We start from the raw sequence: 19,074 nt of genomic DNA on the forward strand, positions 1-19,074 counted from the left end.
CAGGCTGTTGACGATGCTAGCACAGGTTGTGCGAGCAAACAGACATTATGAATTTTGGTACCAGTGCGTACGCACATCTCTATGCATACGCACACTTTTAAAAACTTCTCCTGGGTGTGCACACACACACGCCCTGTTTCTCAATTTTAAACTTTGTTTTCAACTATTTCACCTTCCCAACAAGATTGTAAGCTTCTATAACACCATTTTAAGGCTCTTGGACATAATTTTCGGCATTAGAACATGTGAATTGACAGTAGTTGAGCTGAGTTGAGGACTCGGAATGGAAATGTTGATTGGACAATGGTTGAGATGAGTTGAGGACTCGAACGTGCAATGATGATTCATTGATATGTTGAAAATGTTTTCTGAAAAACCACTGAACTACTATTTTAAATTGAGATTATGAGACGCTATGCGCCCGGCAGGGACGGCGGTTGAATACCACCTGTCGCGGTAGCGGCGGCGGCGTAAGGATGGTGGTTAAATCCCGCTTACATTGAGATGTGAGGTCTGTGGCAAGAGTATCCCGCTCGCATCCCTTCGGATCAATAGAGCATGTAGGCGCAAAACCCTGGACAGTGATCCAAGCACTATATCTCGGGGGTTCCCAATGATGATTCCGAAGGGCGACATCTCCATAAAGATGTGTCGGGTTGGCAGTTGAACCGACAATGTGATATCACAGCCAGTAGGACAGGCATTCATCATGTGCATTTTCTATCTGTTTGTTTGCTTTGCCGGCTTGTAATTGTATGCCTATTTCTATAACATGTCTAATTGCTACTTGAGTTACTTGCTTTATTTATATGCTTCTACTTGTGAATTACTTGCATTGTATATAATTGTGAATTCTACTGGGATTGAGGAGGTTCGGAAGGTGGTGGCGATGGAATCGCATGGAGGATAGGTTGGTGAAGGCTGTGGGACAGCAGTGTTTGGTTAGAATAGAAATCCCCTAAGATAGAGAGCCCTGTTCATTTATGATAAGATTTATATATATATGCTTTATTGTTTTAGATATGCCTTAAGATGAGATCTTGTGATGGATATGGAGATTAGGATTGCCTTTGGCGTCTCGGGGTCTTATATCCTACATCATTGGTCACTGTTACCATATTGAGAACCTCCGGTTCTCATACCATATTTCTGTTGTGTTTTTCAGATGCAGGTCGCAACCCACCTCGGTGAGTTGCTTGGATGGTAACAAAAGCGGAGGATCATGATACCTTTTGGAGTCTTGTGTTTATTTTGTTTACACATCTCTCATTTTGTATTTTGATTTGCATAGAGGTATGTATTGAGAGAATAAAACTTGTATAAGCCCTTTTAAACTTTAGTTTCTGGTTGTCTGTATCTGTATATATGGCTAGCCGGCTTAAACTCCACGAGCCGTGGCTAGATCTTTATGATATTATACTATGATATTTTGTTATATTGTATTTATTTCTTGTGTTTTAAGTTAGAAACTTTGTTAGTACGTTTGCGCTTTTTAAATCCTGTTTTTAAGCTATATTCTTCATCGGGATTCTAGATTATGTTATCCTATTTTTGAAGGACAACATAATGACTTGTGTGGCTCCTATGGAGATCCGTAAGGGTGGTTGAGGAGTATGCCAAGACTGTAGCGGCATCTAAGGATACACATGGAGGGAACACTAGCAAGGGATGTGGCAAGTATTTTCATCCAGGGGGTCAAAGCTTCAAGAGAGGAGGATATGCGCCTCAAGGTCAAGGAGGCTTCAGAAAGAACACTCAGGATCAGTTTCAGCGTGGCAAAGGGAGAGGAAATCAGAGTAAGAATTCTCTGGATTTGACTTGTGTGCGTTGTGTACGATTTCACCCATATGACTCTTGCAATATTAGTTTAGGTGGATGTTTCAACTGTGGCTTGCTTGGTCATATTGCGAGGGATTACACTCGTGGAAGGAACCCGAATGCGAGTCAAGGTCAGCATCAAGGTCGAGTCTTTGCTGTGAATGCCAAGGATGCTTCCAAGGCAGATCCGTTGATGAGAGGTATTTGTTTAATTGGTGATAAGACCTTAATTGCATTGTATGATACTGGAGCATCGCATTCGTTTATTTCATTTGCTAAAGTTGAGGAACTAGGCTTGAAAGTGTCAGAGTTAGCTTTTGATCTGCATGTACATACTTCGCATCAAACGGTTCTGACTAGGTCAGGGTGTAGGCAAGTAGGTTTCAAGCTTGAGGGTAGAGACTTTGTGCATGACTTGATCTGTTTGCCAATGATTAGATTGGAGATGATTTTGGGGTTTGATTGGTTGTCGAAGAATCGGGTTTTGTTGGATTGCTTTGAGCGGTCAATTCGATTTATGCCGGAAGGAGAAAATGGAGCAGTGGTAGCTGCGGGGTATTACCTGAACTCTGTAATGATGTATTGTAGTGGGGAAAAGTGTTAGGGTTATATCATGTTGGCTGCTAATGCGTTGGGTGATGCCCAGAACTTAGATCAGATACCGGTGGTTAGAGATTTTCCGGAGGTGTTCCCAGAAGATATCCCTGAATTCCCACCTCAAAGGGAGATTGAGTTTGCGATTGAATTGGTGCTGGGAGCCGGACCAGTGTTGATTGCACAGTATAGAATGGCTTCGATAGAGCTGGCAGAATTAAAGACTCAGTTGGAAGAGCTTCTGAACAAGAGGTTCATTCGACTGAGTGTATCACCGTGGGGAGTGCCAGTTTTATTGGTAAAGAAGAAGGATGGAGGAATGCGTTTGTGCGTGGATTACCAACAATTGAATAAAGCGACGGTGAAAAATAAGTACCCGCTACCAAGGATAGATGACTTGATGGATCAACTGCAAGGAGCCGGAGTGTTTTTCAAGATTGATTTGAGATCCGGTTACCATCAGATAAGAGTGAAGGAGGATGATATTCCTAAGACTGCGTTTAGGATGCGCTATGGACACTACAAGTTTGCGGTAATGTCCTTTGGGTTAACGAATGCACCTGCTGTTTTCACGGATTACATGAACAGAGTCTTTCGTCCCTTTTTGGACAAATTCGTGGTAGTTTTCATAGACAACATCTTAGTTTATTCCAAGACGGTGAAAGAGCATGAGGAACACTTGAGGATTGTGTTACAAATCTTAAAGGAGCAGAAATTGTATGTTAAGTTTTCGAAGTGCGAGTTCTGGAAGGAGGAAGTGAAGTTCTTAGGCCATGTGGTAAGTAAGGGAGGAATAGCCATGGATTCTTCTAAGGTGGAAGCGGTGATGGAATGGGAAAGACCAACAACGGTGACGGAAGTCAGAAGTTTCTTAGGCTTAGCCGGATATTACCGGAGATTCATTGAAGTGTTTTCCCGGATTGCACTACCAATGACAAAGTTGACAAGGAAGAAGGTGCCTTCTGTGTGGACGTCGGAGTATGAAGAGAGTTTTTAGACTTTGAAGCAGAAGTTAACTTCAGCACCTGTTTTGATCTTGCTGGAACCACATGAACCATTCGAAGTATACTGTGATGCTTCTCTGAAGGGTTTGGGTTGCGTGTTAATGCAATATCGGAATGTGGTGGCTTACGCATCGCATCAGCTGAGACCGCATAAGGTAAATTATCTAACTCATGACTTGGAATTAGCGGCGATTATGTTTGCATTGAAGATTTGGAGACACCACTTGTATGGAATAAGGGTTAGCGTCTTTTCTAATCATAAGAGTCTCAAGTACATCTTTGATCAGAAAGAGCTTAATATGCGTGAGAATAGATGGATGGAGTTGCTTAAGGACTACAATTTTGAACTGAGTTATCACCCTGGAAAGATGAATGTGGTAGCAGACGTATTGAGTCAGAAATCTTTAACCATAGCTTGGACGAGAATCAAGGAAGAGGAGCTAGTGGATAAGTTTGTAGATCTTAAGCTAGATATTGGTGAGGTTGTCGGAAGAGCTTGTTTGAACCAGTTATAGATCTCAAGCACGTTTAAATCAGAGATACAAAAGGCTCAGCAAGATGAGCAAAAGCTTCAGCAGTTATTCGAACCAGTTGATGAGAAAAGGCTTGGAGAATTCACCAAGGATGATGAAGGGTTGTGGAGATATAAGGGGAGAATTTGTGTACCAGATGTTGGGAGTTTGAGGCAAGATTTGTTGTCAAAAGCTCACAAAGTGGGTTTTCTATTCATCCCGGAAGTACGAAGATGTATTATGACTTAAAGAAGATGTTTTGGTGGCCTGGGATGAAAGGTGATGTAGCTATAGTGGTATCCAAGTGCCTGACGTGTTAGAAGGTGAAGATAAAGCATCAGAAATCGTCGGGAATGTTACAGCCACTAGAGATTCCTCAGTGGAAGTGGGAAGGAATCGCGATGGACTTTGTGACCGATTTACCGAGGACTAGGTCGGGATTTGATGCGATTTGGGTGATCGTGGATCGCTTAACCAAATCCGCTCATTTTTTGCCTATTCGAGTGAACTGTTCTATGGAGGAGTTGGCAAGGTTGTACATAAAGGAGATAGTAAGGTCACATCAAGGTTTTGGAGAGCTTTCCAAAGAGCTTTCGGTACGAAGCTATGTCTCAGTACCGCGTATCATCCGCAAACTGATGGACAGTCGGAAAGGACTATTCAGATGTTGGAAGATATGTTGAGAGCATGTGTATTGGATCAACCCGAAAGTTGGGATCGCTACATGCCATTGGTGGGGTTTGCGTACAACAATAGCTTTCATGCGAGTATAGGGATGGCTTCGTATAAGGCTTTGTATGGGCAGAAGTGCCAATCTCCACTTTGTTGGTATGAATCTGGTGAAGCAAGTGTATTGGGTCCAGATTTGGTAGCAGAGACTACGGAGAGGATTAAAAAGATTCGGGAGAAAATTCTAACTGCTCAGAGTCGACAGAAGAGTTATGCGGATCAGAGAAGAAAACCATTAGAGTTTGAAGTGGGAGAACACGTATTTCTGAGGGTTACACCGATGACTGGGATTGGAAGAGCAATCAAAACCAAGAAGTTGATTCCGAGGTTCATTGGACCGTTTGAGATTCTAAGATGATTCGGGCCAGTGGCGTATCAAGTAGCCTTGCAACCCCATCTGTCTAACTTGCATGACGTATTCCATGTGTCACAAATTCGTAAGTACACGCCGGATGCGGCTCATGTGTTGGAGCCTGAGTCGGTCGAGTTGAGGGAGAACTTGACTTTCCAAGTGACGCCAGTGAGAGTCGACGACACTAGTGTGAAGAAGTTGCGAGGAAAGGAAGTTCATTTGGCTAAAGTAGCTTGGAAGCGAGCAGGGGTAGAAGAGCATACTTGGGAATTGGAGTCCGAGATGCGAAAGGATTATCCCGAGTTATTCTCAGGTAATTCAAATTTTGAGGGCAAAATTTCTTATTTGGTGGGGAGAATATAAGAACTGAGCTTAATTAATCGTTTAATTAAGTAATTAATTGCCCAAAGTAGGTTCTAAAATATTAGAGTGAGAATTTGAGGATTTGAATGTAATTTTCGGACTCAGTAGGTTTTTTTGAGTCAGAAAATGTGTTTTCTGTGAAAAACCGAGAAAAAACCACAAACTGGCAGTTGAACCGGTTAAACCGGTTCAAGTCTGCCTGGTGCTATGCGAGAAAAAGTGAAAACAGTAAAAAAACTTAGAAAATATTAGAAATGAAAAACCGAGCGTTAACCTTAAAGGTTTGGCCCGACGTTGGGCCAAACGGACTAAAAACACTAACGGGTTGGACCGGGCTCAAGTTGGGCCCAAGTCCAACATATATAAGCGCTTAACTGAACCCTTTTCACCCTCAAACACCACACTATTCATTTCCATCTTCACAAGCTCATATCTTGAGCTACGGAGCTCCGATCGTTGCACCGTTTGCGGCTATGCGTTCCTTATGAAGAGCTCTACAAAATCCACCCAAGAAACTGGTAAGGAAAGCTCAAATCTTCAGTTTTTTAGGGGAGGTACTGTCGAAATTTTCCAAGAATTTGAAAGAGTATTGGTTATGGTTTTGAAAATGATTTTTAATTTGAGTAACTTTAACAAAAGAGATGTGTTTCGAATGCTTTTATAGATTATTAAAGAAAATCAGATTCTTATAATTTTGTTAACTTGTCATTTCAAACTCATTTGATTTCTAAAAACGAAGAGAGAGTTTTGATTAATTAGTCAAAGACTTTAAAAACAAAAATTTATATATACAAATTCGAGGGTTTAGGAATAAGAAAGTAAGTTTGGAGGTTATGCTTGGAGTTGAGCTGTGATTGGTGGTAATTGGCTTGGCAAAGAGAGAGGATAAGGATGGAGTATGATTAAGGTATGGTGATGATTTTTGGTTGATTATAGTGATGTGAGATGATGACTATGATTAAGAATGATGGTAATATTATTGATGACATGATTTGAGATTTAATAAGATGTGAGTTGATGAGATGACGAAAGTAACGAACGAGGCTATAGGTCGGCGTTGGACGAATGATCGAGACCCTCGGAGATAGAGGAATCAAAGCGCGGCAACGGAAGCGTGCAGAGTAAAAATACCTTGGAACTACTATGCGTTGGATATAAAGGCAGACTATGCTCACGTACTCGTGGTGGCGGATGGAATTTTTGAGGGCAAAAATTTCTGTTAGGAAGGTAGAATGTAAAATCTGGTCAAACCGTAATTAATTAAATAATAAATTAAACAGGAGCGAATATGGTTAGGAAATTTAACAATCGGAATTTGATAATTTAAATATGATATTTGGAATCAGTGAATTTTTCTGAGTCGAAAAACATAGTTTTCTGCGTAAAAACACGCACTAGAATTTTGACCGGCAGTACCGGCTGAGATCTATCTGGTACTGCAGCTGAGAAAATTAATAATAAGTAAATAAGGCTAAGAAATTAGGATTTATAATTAGAGAAGGTAGAAATATTTAAAATGCGATTTAAAACTCTAATCTTAAAGGTTTTGGCCCAAAATTGGGCCAACGGACTAAAATAAGTGAACCGGGCCAAAGTGGGCCCAAGACTCAACATATATAAACATTATTTATGAGCATTTCAGCTTATTTAACCTAGAAAATGAGAGAGGGGCACAGCTATGGAGAAGGGAGGAAGAAGAGAGAAAATCCTATCTCCATCAAACTTCAAATCACCATAACTTTTGATCCGGAACTCCGATTGACGAGCCATTTATGGCCACGCGTCGCTCTTTTTATCCTCTACAATTCTATCAAAGTTTTGTGGCAAGTATTCTATTTATATCTGCCCAGTTTTCAAAATTCTTCACTATTACTTGTTTTTGGGTAGTTAGTGTTGAAATCTTATGATTTTAGTTGTTTAGGGATACTCTATTATGGATTCTAAGTGGGTTCTATCCCTATTTCATATGGACTAAGGTAAGAAGTACTCAAACCCTTATGATTTATCAATTTCATGAACCCTAGGTTAATGGATATATGTGAAATTAGTTATGTTAGAGTATTGGGTGATTTTAGTGCACAATGGGAAGATTTAACTTGCTTGTGGGGCCTTGGTGAGACTTGGAGCTAAGGGTTGGTGGAGACTCTCAAGAAGAAGCTCAATTATTTTGGCTACAAGAGGTACAGTTTAAGTTTCATTTAAGTACCGTGTGGTATGATGAGAATTCCTAGGCTAGATGCCCCTAGGATTAAGTTGAGATTGTGTGAATGGTTGGTACTAATATGCATAGTTGATATGTAATATAAATTAATGATTGGGTTGAGGATTGTGTGAATTTGTATGTTTGGTGTGTTGAGAATTTGATGAATTGGATAATGAATATTGGTTTGTGGAATATGCATTTTAATGTGTGAATTTGGGCCGGAGGCCGAAAAGAGGTAAGAAAGGTAAGTTGATATGTGTACTGTGTGATGATATAAGAGATTGGATGGATTTTAGATATTGAATGTGTGAATAATTGGTTTGGTTATTGATTGATAAGGTTTGTGGAATTGAGGTGTTGAATTTGATGGTTTTGGGTGAAATTGTGTAGATGAGGTAGGTTTGGTTTTGACTGAGTGTGATTATGTGAATGTGGTTGGGTTGTGGTTATTTGGATGAGTGGAAATGAATTTAGCTTGTGAACATTAGAAAAATTGGTGATTTCTATTTTTGGGTAAAAACTGATTTTTGACCAACTTTGGCGGTCCGTAACTCGGTCCATGAAGTTTGAAATTCTTTAAAATTAGATTTTTATGAAAGTTTATTCAACGATCTTTCTAACGGTTCAGAAATGGTTGAAAAAGAAATTCTATAGAAGTTATGTGTGTTGGAAGTTTGGGGTTTGAAAATATAATTCTGCAACTTTTTAACTTAGTAAAATTTTTGGTAAAACGCACTCTGACGCGCACACGTCACTCACGATTTTTACCCTCTCACGCGTGCGCTTGGCCGATGCGTACGCGTCGATGTACTGATTCAAGTGCCCAGCCAATGTTCCCGAGAGTTGTGTAAGTATTGTGCTAGTTTTGTGCATGGGGCACAAACCGCACCCACGCGTACGCGTGGCTGACGCGCAGGCATCACTTTACTTTTCTCCCATCCACACGTGCGCGTGGGCGACGCCTATGCGTCACTATAACTTTCCTGCTTTCCACACGTGTGCATTGGCGACGCGCACGCGTGATCCCATTTTCACCCCAAAGCTGATTTTTGAGTTTTCAAGCCATATTCCAGACTCCTAAGTCTCCAATCTCACCCTTTATATCCTCAATACTTATAGTATGCCTAGCGATGGAAAGAGGCTAGGAGATGTGGAAACTTGTGGATGAAGTAAGGGGAGAATTAATGATGAATTTTGATTAATGATGACTGTATGAGTTGCTGAGGGTGATGATGGAAGTGCGGTGTACGCCGTGAGCCAAAGGGGCTGTATTTGATAATGATTATTGGCTGGTTATGGGTTATGTTATGAGCCGGATGGCTATGATAAATATTGATTTATGGCTGGAAATGAAAATATGGCTTTGAATGATTGCTTTATCATGAACTCTCTTCCTCAGAAGTGCAACCCCAGAGAGATGAAGGAAGGTGAGGATCCCCTTCCTTGTTCCTCCTAGTATTGTAAAATCGCCCCCAACGAGATAGTGAGAGGTTAGGATCCCCTCCTTGGTTCCTCCTAGGCATATGAGAACGTACCTCCTGGGTGGATGCAAGGGTTGTGGTTGCGTCCCACTTGCTCCAAGTTGGTTAGTATAGAGGCTCTGCGGATGGACGCAAAGATTGTGATTTTGGCCCACTTGTCCCTGATTATGATGAGTGATGTATAAAATGTGCAATCATGTGATGTATAAATGACGATATAGTCATGATGAATGATTATGGAATGTTATGAATGAATGTGAAATAATTATCTGAGATACGAGTTTCCCTGGATGAAAGCAGTGACTAGCCACCACGTGCTCCAGGTTGAGACTCGATACTTTGCTGACTCTATGTCATAAGTGTGGCCGGACACTGTGAAAGTTCCGGATGAGCTCGCCCCCATGGAAAAACACCAATGTGGGTGTTGTATAGATAAACACTAGTGTGGGTGTTGTATGATTATGATTATGATCATATTTATGATTGAGAATGACTCGAGTTGGGGATGCACGACAGAGGGACAGTCCAATGGTTAGCTACCAGGACTTATCGGGTTGGCTTTATAACCGACAGATGAGACTCATCAGTCATAGGGCAGGCATACATCATTTGCATATGTTTGAATTGTTTGGGTTTGCCTATTTATTTTGGATTGCTATATCATATATGCTATATTACCTGATTATGTGCTACTTGTTCTACTTGTACTTTAATTGTGTATTACTTGCCTGTATTGCTTGTGTTTGTACAACTGAGAGGTCCCTCATGTTGGTGTCGGTGGACGCTGAGGGCTGTTCCTGATGAGATGAGTTGATGATGTAATTGAATAATGATGATGATTATTGAATGAGGTAATTGAGCTCCCTGGGTAGACGCAGTGAAGTGATTTCACTTGCTCCAGGTAGAGAATGAGATAATTTGAGCTCCCTGGGTAGACGCAGTGAAGTGATTTCACTTGCTCTAGGTGAGGATATGATGTATTGATATAAAATTGCTGAGACAGAATAACTGGTGATGGTTTTGTTTATGGCTCTGATTCTGATTCGTTGGAGAGTTAGAGAGAGTTGAGAAGCATGAAGAATAAGAATTAGACTTAGCATTCCCTTATGACAGTTGCCTATTTGTGGATTAGCGAGAACATAGGGTGAATGTTTGGAGAAAGGAAGTTTAGGAGGCTTAGCAAGTTTTTATTATAATGCATTGTATTTATTTGGCACTTTTACCGTACTGGGAACCCATGGGTCGGGGGTTCTCATTCCGTATATATCTCTTATTTTTCAAATACAGGTCCAGGTACTCAGAAGTGAGCTATGGTTCATCTGAGAGACGGCGAAGATCTTTATATTCTCTACTTTATATTTTGTGTAGAATCTCTCCACCCTTATTTGAAAAGCTTATATTATGTATTAAACTCCTTTGAACTTGTCTATAGAGGCTCTTATGTTTCGTTTGGGAGAGATTAGGAAATACTGTTGTCAACTACTTTCATACTGTACTCTAGCCGGCCTAAATTTCGCGGGTCGCGACTAGTGGCTATTTACTTATATTATATATCTATATACTGCCCTTCTCTTATTCCTCCTAATGTCTTTATCTGTATATCGCTTTCGACTCCACGTTTTAACTTTTAGTTGCCGAAACGTGAGTGATACGTCTTCGCGATTTTATTTTTACTCTTTCCAGGCTTCTCGATTAATACTCCTTTCAAATATACTTATATTTATATATTAAAAACCCCCCTTGAGAGTCGTACCACCTTATTATTATTGACTTATGACTCGAGCATAAGGATTTGAATATTAGGGTGTTACAATATCCTTCAGACATCTTTACACAGGTTTGATAAAAATAGACTGTTCTCTATTTATTGCTGCCTCTACTCTATCCAACAATGTGCATATCAAAAAATTAGTGAGGAAGAGTTCCACTACCTTTTATACTATTATTTTAATTAATTGAATCACAAAAAATCTATTTCATTTAATACTCACTGGGTTAATCTATTACTTTATGCATTGATCCATTTCATTGTGTTTTCTTAGGCTGCCAAATGTCATTTAATTGGAAGATACACTTGTTGAATAAAGGATAATCCACATGTCAAGTAAAGACCACTACTATACTCCTATTATATATTAATAAATAAATTCTATTCTTATTTTTAATTTTTTTTCAACTAGTGGGCAACATCTTTTTTTTTTTTAACTTTACCTTTCTTTTCAAACTCATCATCACACTTTATTATTATTTTTTTCCTCTATCATACTATAATTGATTATATTAGTTAACTGATTGTGTTAATTTCAATAATTTGTAAGAGATGAATAACGCATAATAAATATTGTGAAATTAATTATAATAAATTAATAATTAATAAATAAAAACAAAAAAAAATTTTTTATTACATTTTAATGGCTACACATTTTTATTGGTTCACTTTTTCTTTATCTCTTCCTTTTACATTTGTTTCTTTTAATATATTAACCAAATTAATCATACTAATCAGTTGCAAGATGAATAATGCATAATAAATTAAAAAAATACATGAATTAATTTATTTTATTTTATTTTATTTTTTTATTTTTTTCATATATCTGGAATTAGAAGGTGCTTTAAGATTTTTTTTTGTGCTCTAGGTACAATTGTTGCACTTTTTCATTTTTTTTTTGTTTTTCTAACCTTCATATTTGCTAATTTTTTTCCATGGTTTTATTTTATATTAATTTTTTTAATGTATTTTGATTAATAATTTTTAAGAGTGTTATTATTTTGTTTACTAGTAATTCAAACTTTTGTAATATTTTTGTAGAGGTTGTTTAATAGGTTCTTCTTTATAATCTTTTTTTTTGAAATTTCTTTTATAAGAACGTATCTTGATTTTTTTTCCTTTTATTTTTATATTCGTTGATTAGATTAAACTGTTTTTGTAATGCATTCTCTCTCTCTCTTTCTTTCTCTCTCTCTCTTTCTTTCTTTTTGCCTCTTAAGTCCATCACTACGTCACTCAATTTCATCCCAAAAAATTATGTTATTTTATTATGTTATTTTGTTTTAAAATTTTATTTTTTCATAATGAATATGCTATGTGTAAATTTCATAAAATTAGCGAATAATTAATCAATAAATTAATTTTTAATAAAAGAAATTAGAAATGTGAATTTATAACTTAATAAGATAGAACTAATTAAAATAAGAATTTTGGCACTAATTTTTAAGAATTTGGCCCAAAATTAGACCGAACCGGACCCAAAATGAGCCCAAGGACCCAACTAGTCCACTTAACCAAATGAGCTCAGCTCATTTCTTCTCCATTCCTTGTTGTTTCACGTTGAAAGGACACAAGGAAAGTGAAGGGAAGGTTCCAAACCCTTGAATCCAACTCAAATCACCATATCTTCTCACTCCGAGCTCCGATCGTCGCACTGTTTGTGGCTACGCATTCGCGTCGTCAAGCTCTACAAAGCCCGGTGCATAGTTTGGTAAGGAACCTTTAATTTTGTTCTCAGCCTCATTTTCTCCTAATTTTCGAAAATTGAGTAAAGTGGGTGTTGAGATTTTGATTCTTTTATGTTATAAGATCCGATTAGCTCGAGGAAAACGCTTTATCTTGCTTCATTGGTTCTTGGGTAAGGTGAAAATTCTTGAGTTCTAGTTAATACCTTGATTAAGTCTGTTGGGTATTAAGTTTTGGGTATGTATATGTGATAAAATATGTTAGGTGTGTAGATATATGTGATATGAAGCAAATTGGGAATGTTGGAAGCTTAATTGGAAGCTTGGAGTTGGTGCTAGTTGCTGAATTTTAATGTTGAAGGCTTGCAATCTTGTCTAAGTGGGTTGTCTTGGGTTATACGAGAAAATCGGGGTATGGTTTTTGTTTCTCGTATTTAATATATAATGTCTTGTGAAAACTTAGGTTAAATGACCATAGGATAGGTTGGAATGATAGAGTATGTTAAATGTTTAGTACTTTTGATAATAATTGTTGACATGGATTGAGTATTTGTTGGTGATTATTGCTTATGATGGAAATAGAATGCTAAATAGTGAATGAATGATGATTGACAAGTTGATAATATTGAATATGCATGGATGACGGATTGTTGATGATCTTGTTAGTTAAATTGAGGAATTTAGGTATGAGATTGTGTAATATTGAGGTATGATTGATTGTGGTAGGATGTGGATGTTATGGTGCTGTTTTTGTGTATGCCAGGTTGATTTTGAATTTGTTTTTGGTGAAAATAGAGGTTTAAGAATTTTTGTGAAAAACTTATTTTTTAGCCGAAATTTGGTGAGTGATAACTCGGCTTCCAAATCCCCAAATTATTTCAAACTGGTTTCATATGAAAATTGGGTCCGTGAAACTTATGCCGTTTGAAGAACGGATGAAAAATGTTTTAAAACGAAAGAGTTTTGCGTGTCGGAAGTTAGGTGCAAAATAATGAAATTCTACAACTTAAAGATTTTTTTTGGTTCTGCAGAACTCGCGTACACGACCACCGCACGCGACGTGACCATTCTATTTGGGTTGGGCATCTCGCGTACGCGGACTGGTGCATGCGTACGCGAGCAAAGGATTTTAAGTGGTTGTGTACGCGACCACTTGCACGCGACGCGACCAACCCTTTCAGGTTTGGTATCTCACATACGCGAGCAAGAGGATGCGTACGCGAGTAGGGTAAAACAAGCCCTTGCGTACACAAGCAAGGTGCTTGCGTACACGACGCCCCTGTTTTTAGCAAATAAAGTTTTGTGATTTAAAATCTAATTTTGAACCTCTAAACCTCTATTTTTACTCTTTTAGCCCTAGATCTTAGTGGTATGCCTAGTAATGAGATGAAGCTAAGAAAATCTGGTAACTTGGGGGTGAAGTAAGGTTGAAAATTGATGAATTATGTACGAAAAGTGTAAGAAAGTGAAGTATAATGTGATGCCATGGCTATGATAAATGATTGTACAATGATTATGAATGAATGTGAATGTTCTTTAGGCTTATGCTCTTTATTTATCTGAAATACGAGTTTTCTTGGGTAAAATACCGTGACTTGCCACCACGTGTTCCAAGTCGAGACTCGATACTCTGTTGACCTTACGTCGTAAGGGTGACCGGGCACGTATAAATTTCCAGGAAAGATACTGTAAACCCGGTAAAAATTAGCGAATAATTAATCAATAAATTAATTAATAATAAAACAAATTAGAAATATGAATTTTATATTTTAATAAGATAGAGTTAATTAAAACAAGAATTTTGACACTTATTTTAAAGAATTTGGCCCAAGATTGGATTGAACCAAACCCAAACCGGGCCCGTAGGCCCAACCCACTCACTTAACTTATGAGCTTCAGCTCATTCCTTCTCTCTTTTTCATGCATAAGCGCTGAAACACTTCACCAAGAGTGGGGAGAACGCTCAAACTTGCAGACCCTCACTCAATCTTTGATTTCACACAACTTCTCGCTCCGAGTTCCGATCGCTGCACCGTTTGTGGCCACGCGACCGCAGCGTTGAGCTCTACAAAGCCCAGTGATCAATTTGGTAAGAAAGTCTCAATTTCAATCTCAGTTTTCCCTTCCCTAATTTTCGAAATTAGATGAATTTGGATGTTGAAACTTTGTTGATTTTTATGTTTAGGATCAAACTAGCTTAGTGAACTTGCCAGATTTTGATCCACTTCTCCGTTGGTAAGGTGAAGAATTTTTAACCCTTTTCAAGTTATTTAATTAGTGAACCATATGGTAACTTTAGTGTTATTTTGTGAAATTAGTTTGGATTGTATATTTTGGAAATAAATTGGTGAAGTTAGAGACTTGATCTTGGATTTTGGGGAGCCGGAGACCTGTTTGGGGTGACCTTGGAAGTGTGGGTTTTTGTGGAACGGTGACAAATTGTGACATTCTGGCTTAAACGAAGAAATCGGCCAAAGTATGGTTTAGGTTTCTCGTATTTAATATATAATGTTTTATGAAAACTTAGGTTAGATGACCTAGGATAAGTTGAATCATGACTTGAAACATGTTTTTTGTAATTTTAGTGGACATTGAGTAGATATTTGATGATATTTGAAGGATTAATGATTCATGATAGTGGATGTGGGTTTTGTTGATGAAAAATGATTGATGAATGATGTTTTGGTTGATGAATGATATATAAGTGTTGAATGATTGGTAATTGTATTAGGTATAATCGAAAATATTGGATTAAAGTAGTTTACATTGAAGTGAGGTTGGTTGTGGTAGAATGTGGGTTGTGGGGGCTGTGTTGTTATGATTTTAGTATGATTTGGTGCAGGGTATTGTTGAGTGAATATGGCTAGTGACTTATGTTTTGGTGAAAATAGAGGTTTGGAAGATTTTGTGAAAAACTTATTTTTGGTCGAACTTCGGCGAGCCATAACTCATCTTCTGGACCCCCAAATTGTTTCAAACTTATTTCATATGAAAATTGGGTTCGTGAAGTTTATACCATTCAAAGAACGGATGGGAAATGTTTTAAAACGAAAAAGTTATACATGTCGGAAGTTCAGAGTGCAAAATTGAAAATTCTGCAGCAATCAGCATTTTTGTTGTTCTGCATAGCTTGCATACGCGACCACTATACGCGACGCGACCAACCTTTTCAGGTTGGGCATCTCGCGTACGCGAGAAGGAGCTTGAGTACGCGAGCATGGAAAAATGTACGCCCACGCGTACGCATGACCCTTGTTTTCAGCAAATGAAATTTTAGTGTTTTAAACATGATTTTAAACCTCTAAATCGCTATTTTTACTCTTTTATCCCTAAACCTTAGTTGGATACTTAATAATTAGATGTAATTAACAAGGAGGTAGTAACTTGGGAGTGAAGCAAATTGTGGAGTAATGAACTAATGATTGTAAAGGGGTGAATTTAAGCTTGAGAAGTATTAACTGAACTTATATAATTATGAAGAAGATAATAATGAATTTCAATTGAGTGAAAGATGGGTTGAAAATGATGATGACCTTAAAGTGTGATGGTGATTAAAGCGATAGTGATGAGTTGTGATTGTTAGGATGGACGAGTAATTCTTATCCAAGCCATGATTATGAGTTTGAGATATTGAGATATGATTAATGATGATAACTGAGTTTAACTGTGGATTATTTTGAGATGTCGAGTTATGACTGCGAGGGTAGACGAGTAATTCCTATCCGAGCTATGTTTGTGAGTATAGACGAGTAATTCCTATCCAATGTGTCATGTCGAGGATAGACGAGCAATTCCTATCCGAGAATAGACGAGTTATTCCTATGCGAGTCCTAGCTTGTGCATAGACGAGTAATCCCTATCCGGGTTAAGGATGTGGCACCTGCTTGGGTGGACGAGTAATGCCTACCCCGGTTTTGGTGAAACATCGGCATGGGTGGACAAGTAATACCTGTCTCGTGTTGTGGTGTTCTGTCTATGATTAGCTACCAAGACATGTCGGGCTGGCTAAGTAACCGACAATTGATATCAACAGCCATAGGACAGGCATGCATCATATGCATATTGTTTGAATTGCTTGCTTGTGCATTAATTGGGAATGTCTAAGTGATTATAATATGCTATATATTCTATTTGCTGTATCTGTATTCTTTTTGTGCCTGCTTTGTCTGCTTTGTTTGTTTCTGTGATTCTACCAGAGTTTGGAAGATTGGAGAAAGGCGGAGACTTGATGGTTTTGATTAGAGTTTCGGTTAAATTTAGGAAGCCTTAGAGAACCACCCTGTTTATGGCTTTAGTTTTAAATCTTGAAGTTTTAAAATCCAAGTGTCAGCATTCTAGGATTGCCTCTAGCATTCCCAGGACCTTATATCTTATATATATAGGCACCTTTACCATGCTAAGAACCCCTGGTTCTCATCCCATACGATGTTTGTGTTTTTCAGATGCAGGTTGAGATGCGCCTCGCAAGGTGTCTGAAGTTCTATTGCAGCGAAGATGGGAGTTTGGGCTTTTATATTTTGTTATGTATATATAAATGCTTAGACTTCTCCTTCTATGTATTATACCTTTTGGGTGCCTCATAGAGGCATTTGTTGGAGAACTAGGGTTTATTTTGAGAACTTTAGATATGAGATTGTATGTATGTATATATGTATATATTCTCTGGCCAGCTTTAGCTTCGCAGGCTGAGCTTGGAGCTTGACTACTATGCATCCTTGATTCTCTACTCTTATGTATATATGTACTTATTTGCGCTTAAGCTTTTCTTCGTACGGAAGTAAACGTTATTCACGAGCGTTGCGCTTTTTGGTTTCACGACTTTGTTTTACCCATTTCTTCAAGGGCTCCTAGACTTTGATTCTCTACTCTTATATATATATATATATATATATATATTATTTTTAGAGGTCGTAATACCTCACCACCTCTGTCTTATGACTTAAGCATAAGATTCTGTGTGGTAGGGTGTTACTAATCAAGGTTGCGAGAACCGGACCGGTCAATAAACCGGTGAGATCACTGGTTCAATGGTTCACTGGTTCGACCGGGGTTCAACCGGGGTTCAACCGGTTTAATTAAATATTAAATAAAATTATTAAACTTAATAAAATTCAATAATTTATAACTTAATAAAATTTAATATTTCACATAATAAATTATGCATTACTTAAGATTAGAGGTTCACAAACAACTTCAAACATCAAAGTTTATAACTAAACAAAAAATAAAACGTACATAATGACAAACCCATAGTGTTCTACATTCAAAAGATACAATTACTAGCAAATTTTCAACTAATCAAAGGTGCAACTCATCAAAAATCATAATTATCATTAAGTGTTCCAACATCTCCATCATAATTTTCATGAAGCAGCAAACAGAAGCAACAAAACTGGATTAAAAACAATGGCCACAATATGAAAAAGATTAAAAACAAAAGCCAGAGTGCAAAAAGCTCCATGAAGAAAATAAAATTAAGCCAAATCGAAAAGCATCAGATCGGCAGATCCAAATCAAACACCAAAGGCAAGAAGCAATAAGAACAAAGTGGCAGGAAAATAGAAGCAAACAATGGATGAATCATGAATTACCCCTATACTCATCACTGAATCAAACAGAAGCAACAAAATCCTATTTCTAAACAGATTCATGAAGCAACAAAATTGAAGCAGCAAAAAGTAAAAATATTCCCCAGCTACCTTCAACGCCCCAGCCTCAATTTGCTTGCAATGATCATCATTCAATCCCAAGTCACCAATAAACGCATCATAATAGAAATCCAAAAACAGATTGAAGATTCATCAAACAGAAACCAAAATCATGTAATCCAGATAAACATGAAGCAGCAACTCAAAATCATGTAATCCAGATAAACATCAAGCAGCAACCAAAATCATGTAATCCAGCATGAACAAATAGGAACAGAAACATGAACAGAAAAATCAAATTATAAACATGTTCTGAACTTCTGATGAACACAGCTAACAAAACATGAACAGATGAACACAGACTTAACAAATCATGAACAAAAAAATCAAAAAATTATAAAATCAAGCACAGAGTAGGCGACAATTGAATAGGAGCCGAGGTGGAAGGCAGAGTATTACCGGCGACGACGGTGGAGGTGGAGAGCTCGGCGACGACGGTGGAGGTGGAGAGCTCGGCGACGACGGTGGAGGTGGCGAGCTGGGCGAGGACGATGGAGGAGAGGAGCTCCGCGACGGCGATGGAGGATAGGTGGGACGACGAAGAGGGGCTGTGGGATGCGGTGGCGATGGCGGTGGATGCGGTGGCGATGGTGGTGGCTATTAGGGTTCGTCAGAGGGTGAGAGGGTGAGAGTTGAGACTGAGATACTGAGAGGGTGAGATGAGGATTGGGAATTAGGGTTCGTGGCTTTGTGTTCGTGCATAGCCCTTTTCTTTTTTTTTTTTCCTTCAAAACGACGCCGTTTTGAAGTTTAATATGCAAACCAATAAACCGTAAAAAAACCGGACGGTTCTTCCGGTTCACCGGTTAACCGTCGGTTCGACCGGTTTTTTCACCGGTTTTCTACCAGACGGTTTC

The 19,074-nt window shown here is 38.3% G+C and overlaps 1 protein-coding gene across 1 annotated transcript; it reads left to right on the forward strand.

Moving 5' to 3' along the window:
- Positions 1-1,646: 1,646 nt before the first annotated feature.
- LOC148575031 (uncharacterized) lies at positions 1,647-18,846 on the forward strand. The gene is made up of 11 exons (XM_088506021.1): positions 1,647-1,764; positions 1,872-2,146; positions 2,423-2,623; positions 2,717-2,944; positions 3,119-3,367; positions 3,500-3,571; positions 3,704-3,893; positions 3,954-4,129; positions 4,575-4,916; positions 5,100-5,322; positions 18,590-18,846. The coding sequence occupies exons 1-11, from the start codon at positions 1,647-1,649 to the stop codon at positions 18,844-18,846; spliced, it is 2,331 nt and encodes a 776-aa protein (XP_088362147.1).
- The last annotated feature ends 228 nt before the right edge of the window (positions 18,847-19,074 follow it).

The sequence above is a fragment of the Arachis ipaensis genome, chromosome B2 (genome assembly GCF_059453495.1).
Source record: "Arachis ipaensis isolate K30076 ecotype BB chromosome B2, ASM5945349v1, whole genome shotgun sequence".
NCBI classification, from domain to species: domain Eukaryota; kingdom Viridiplantae; phylum Streptophyta; class Magnoliopsida; order Fabales; family Fabaceae; genus Arachis; species Arachis ipaensis.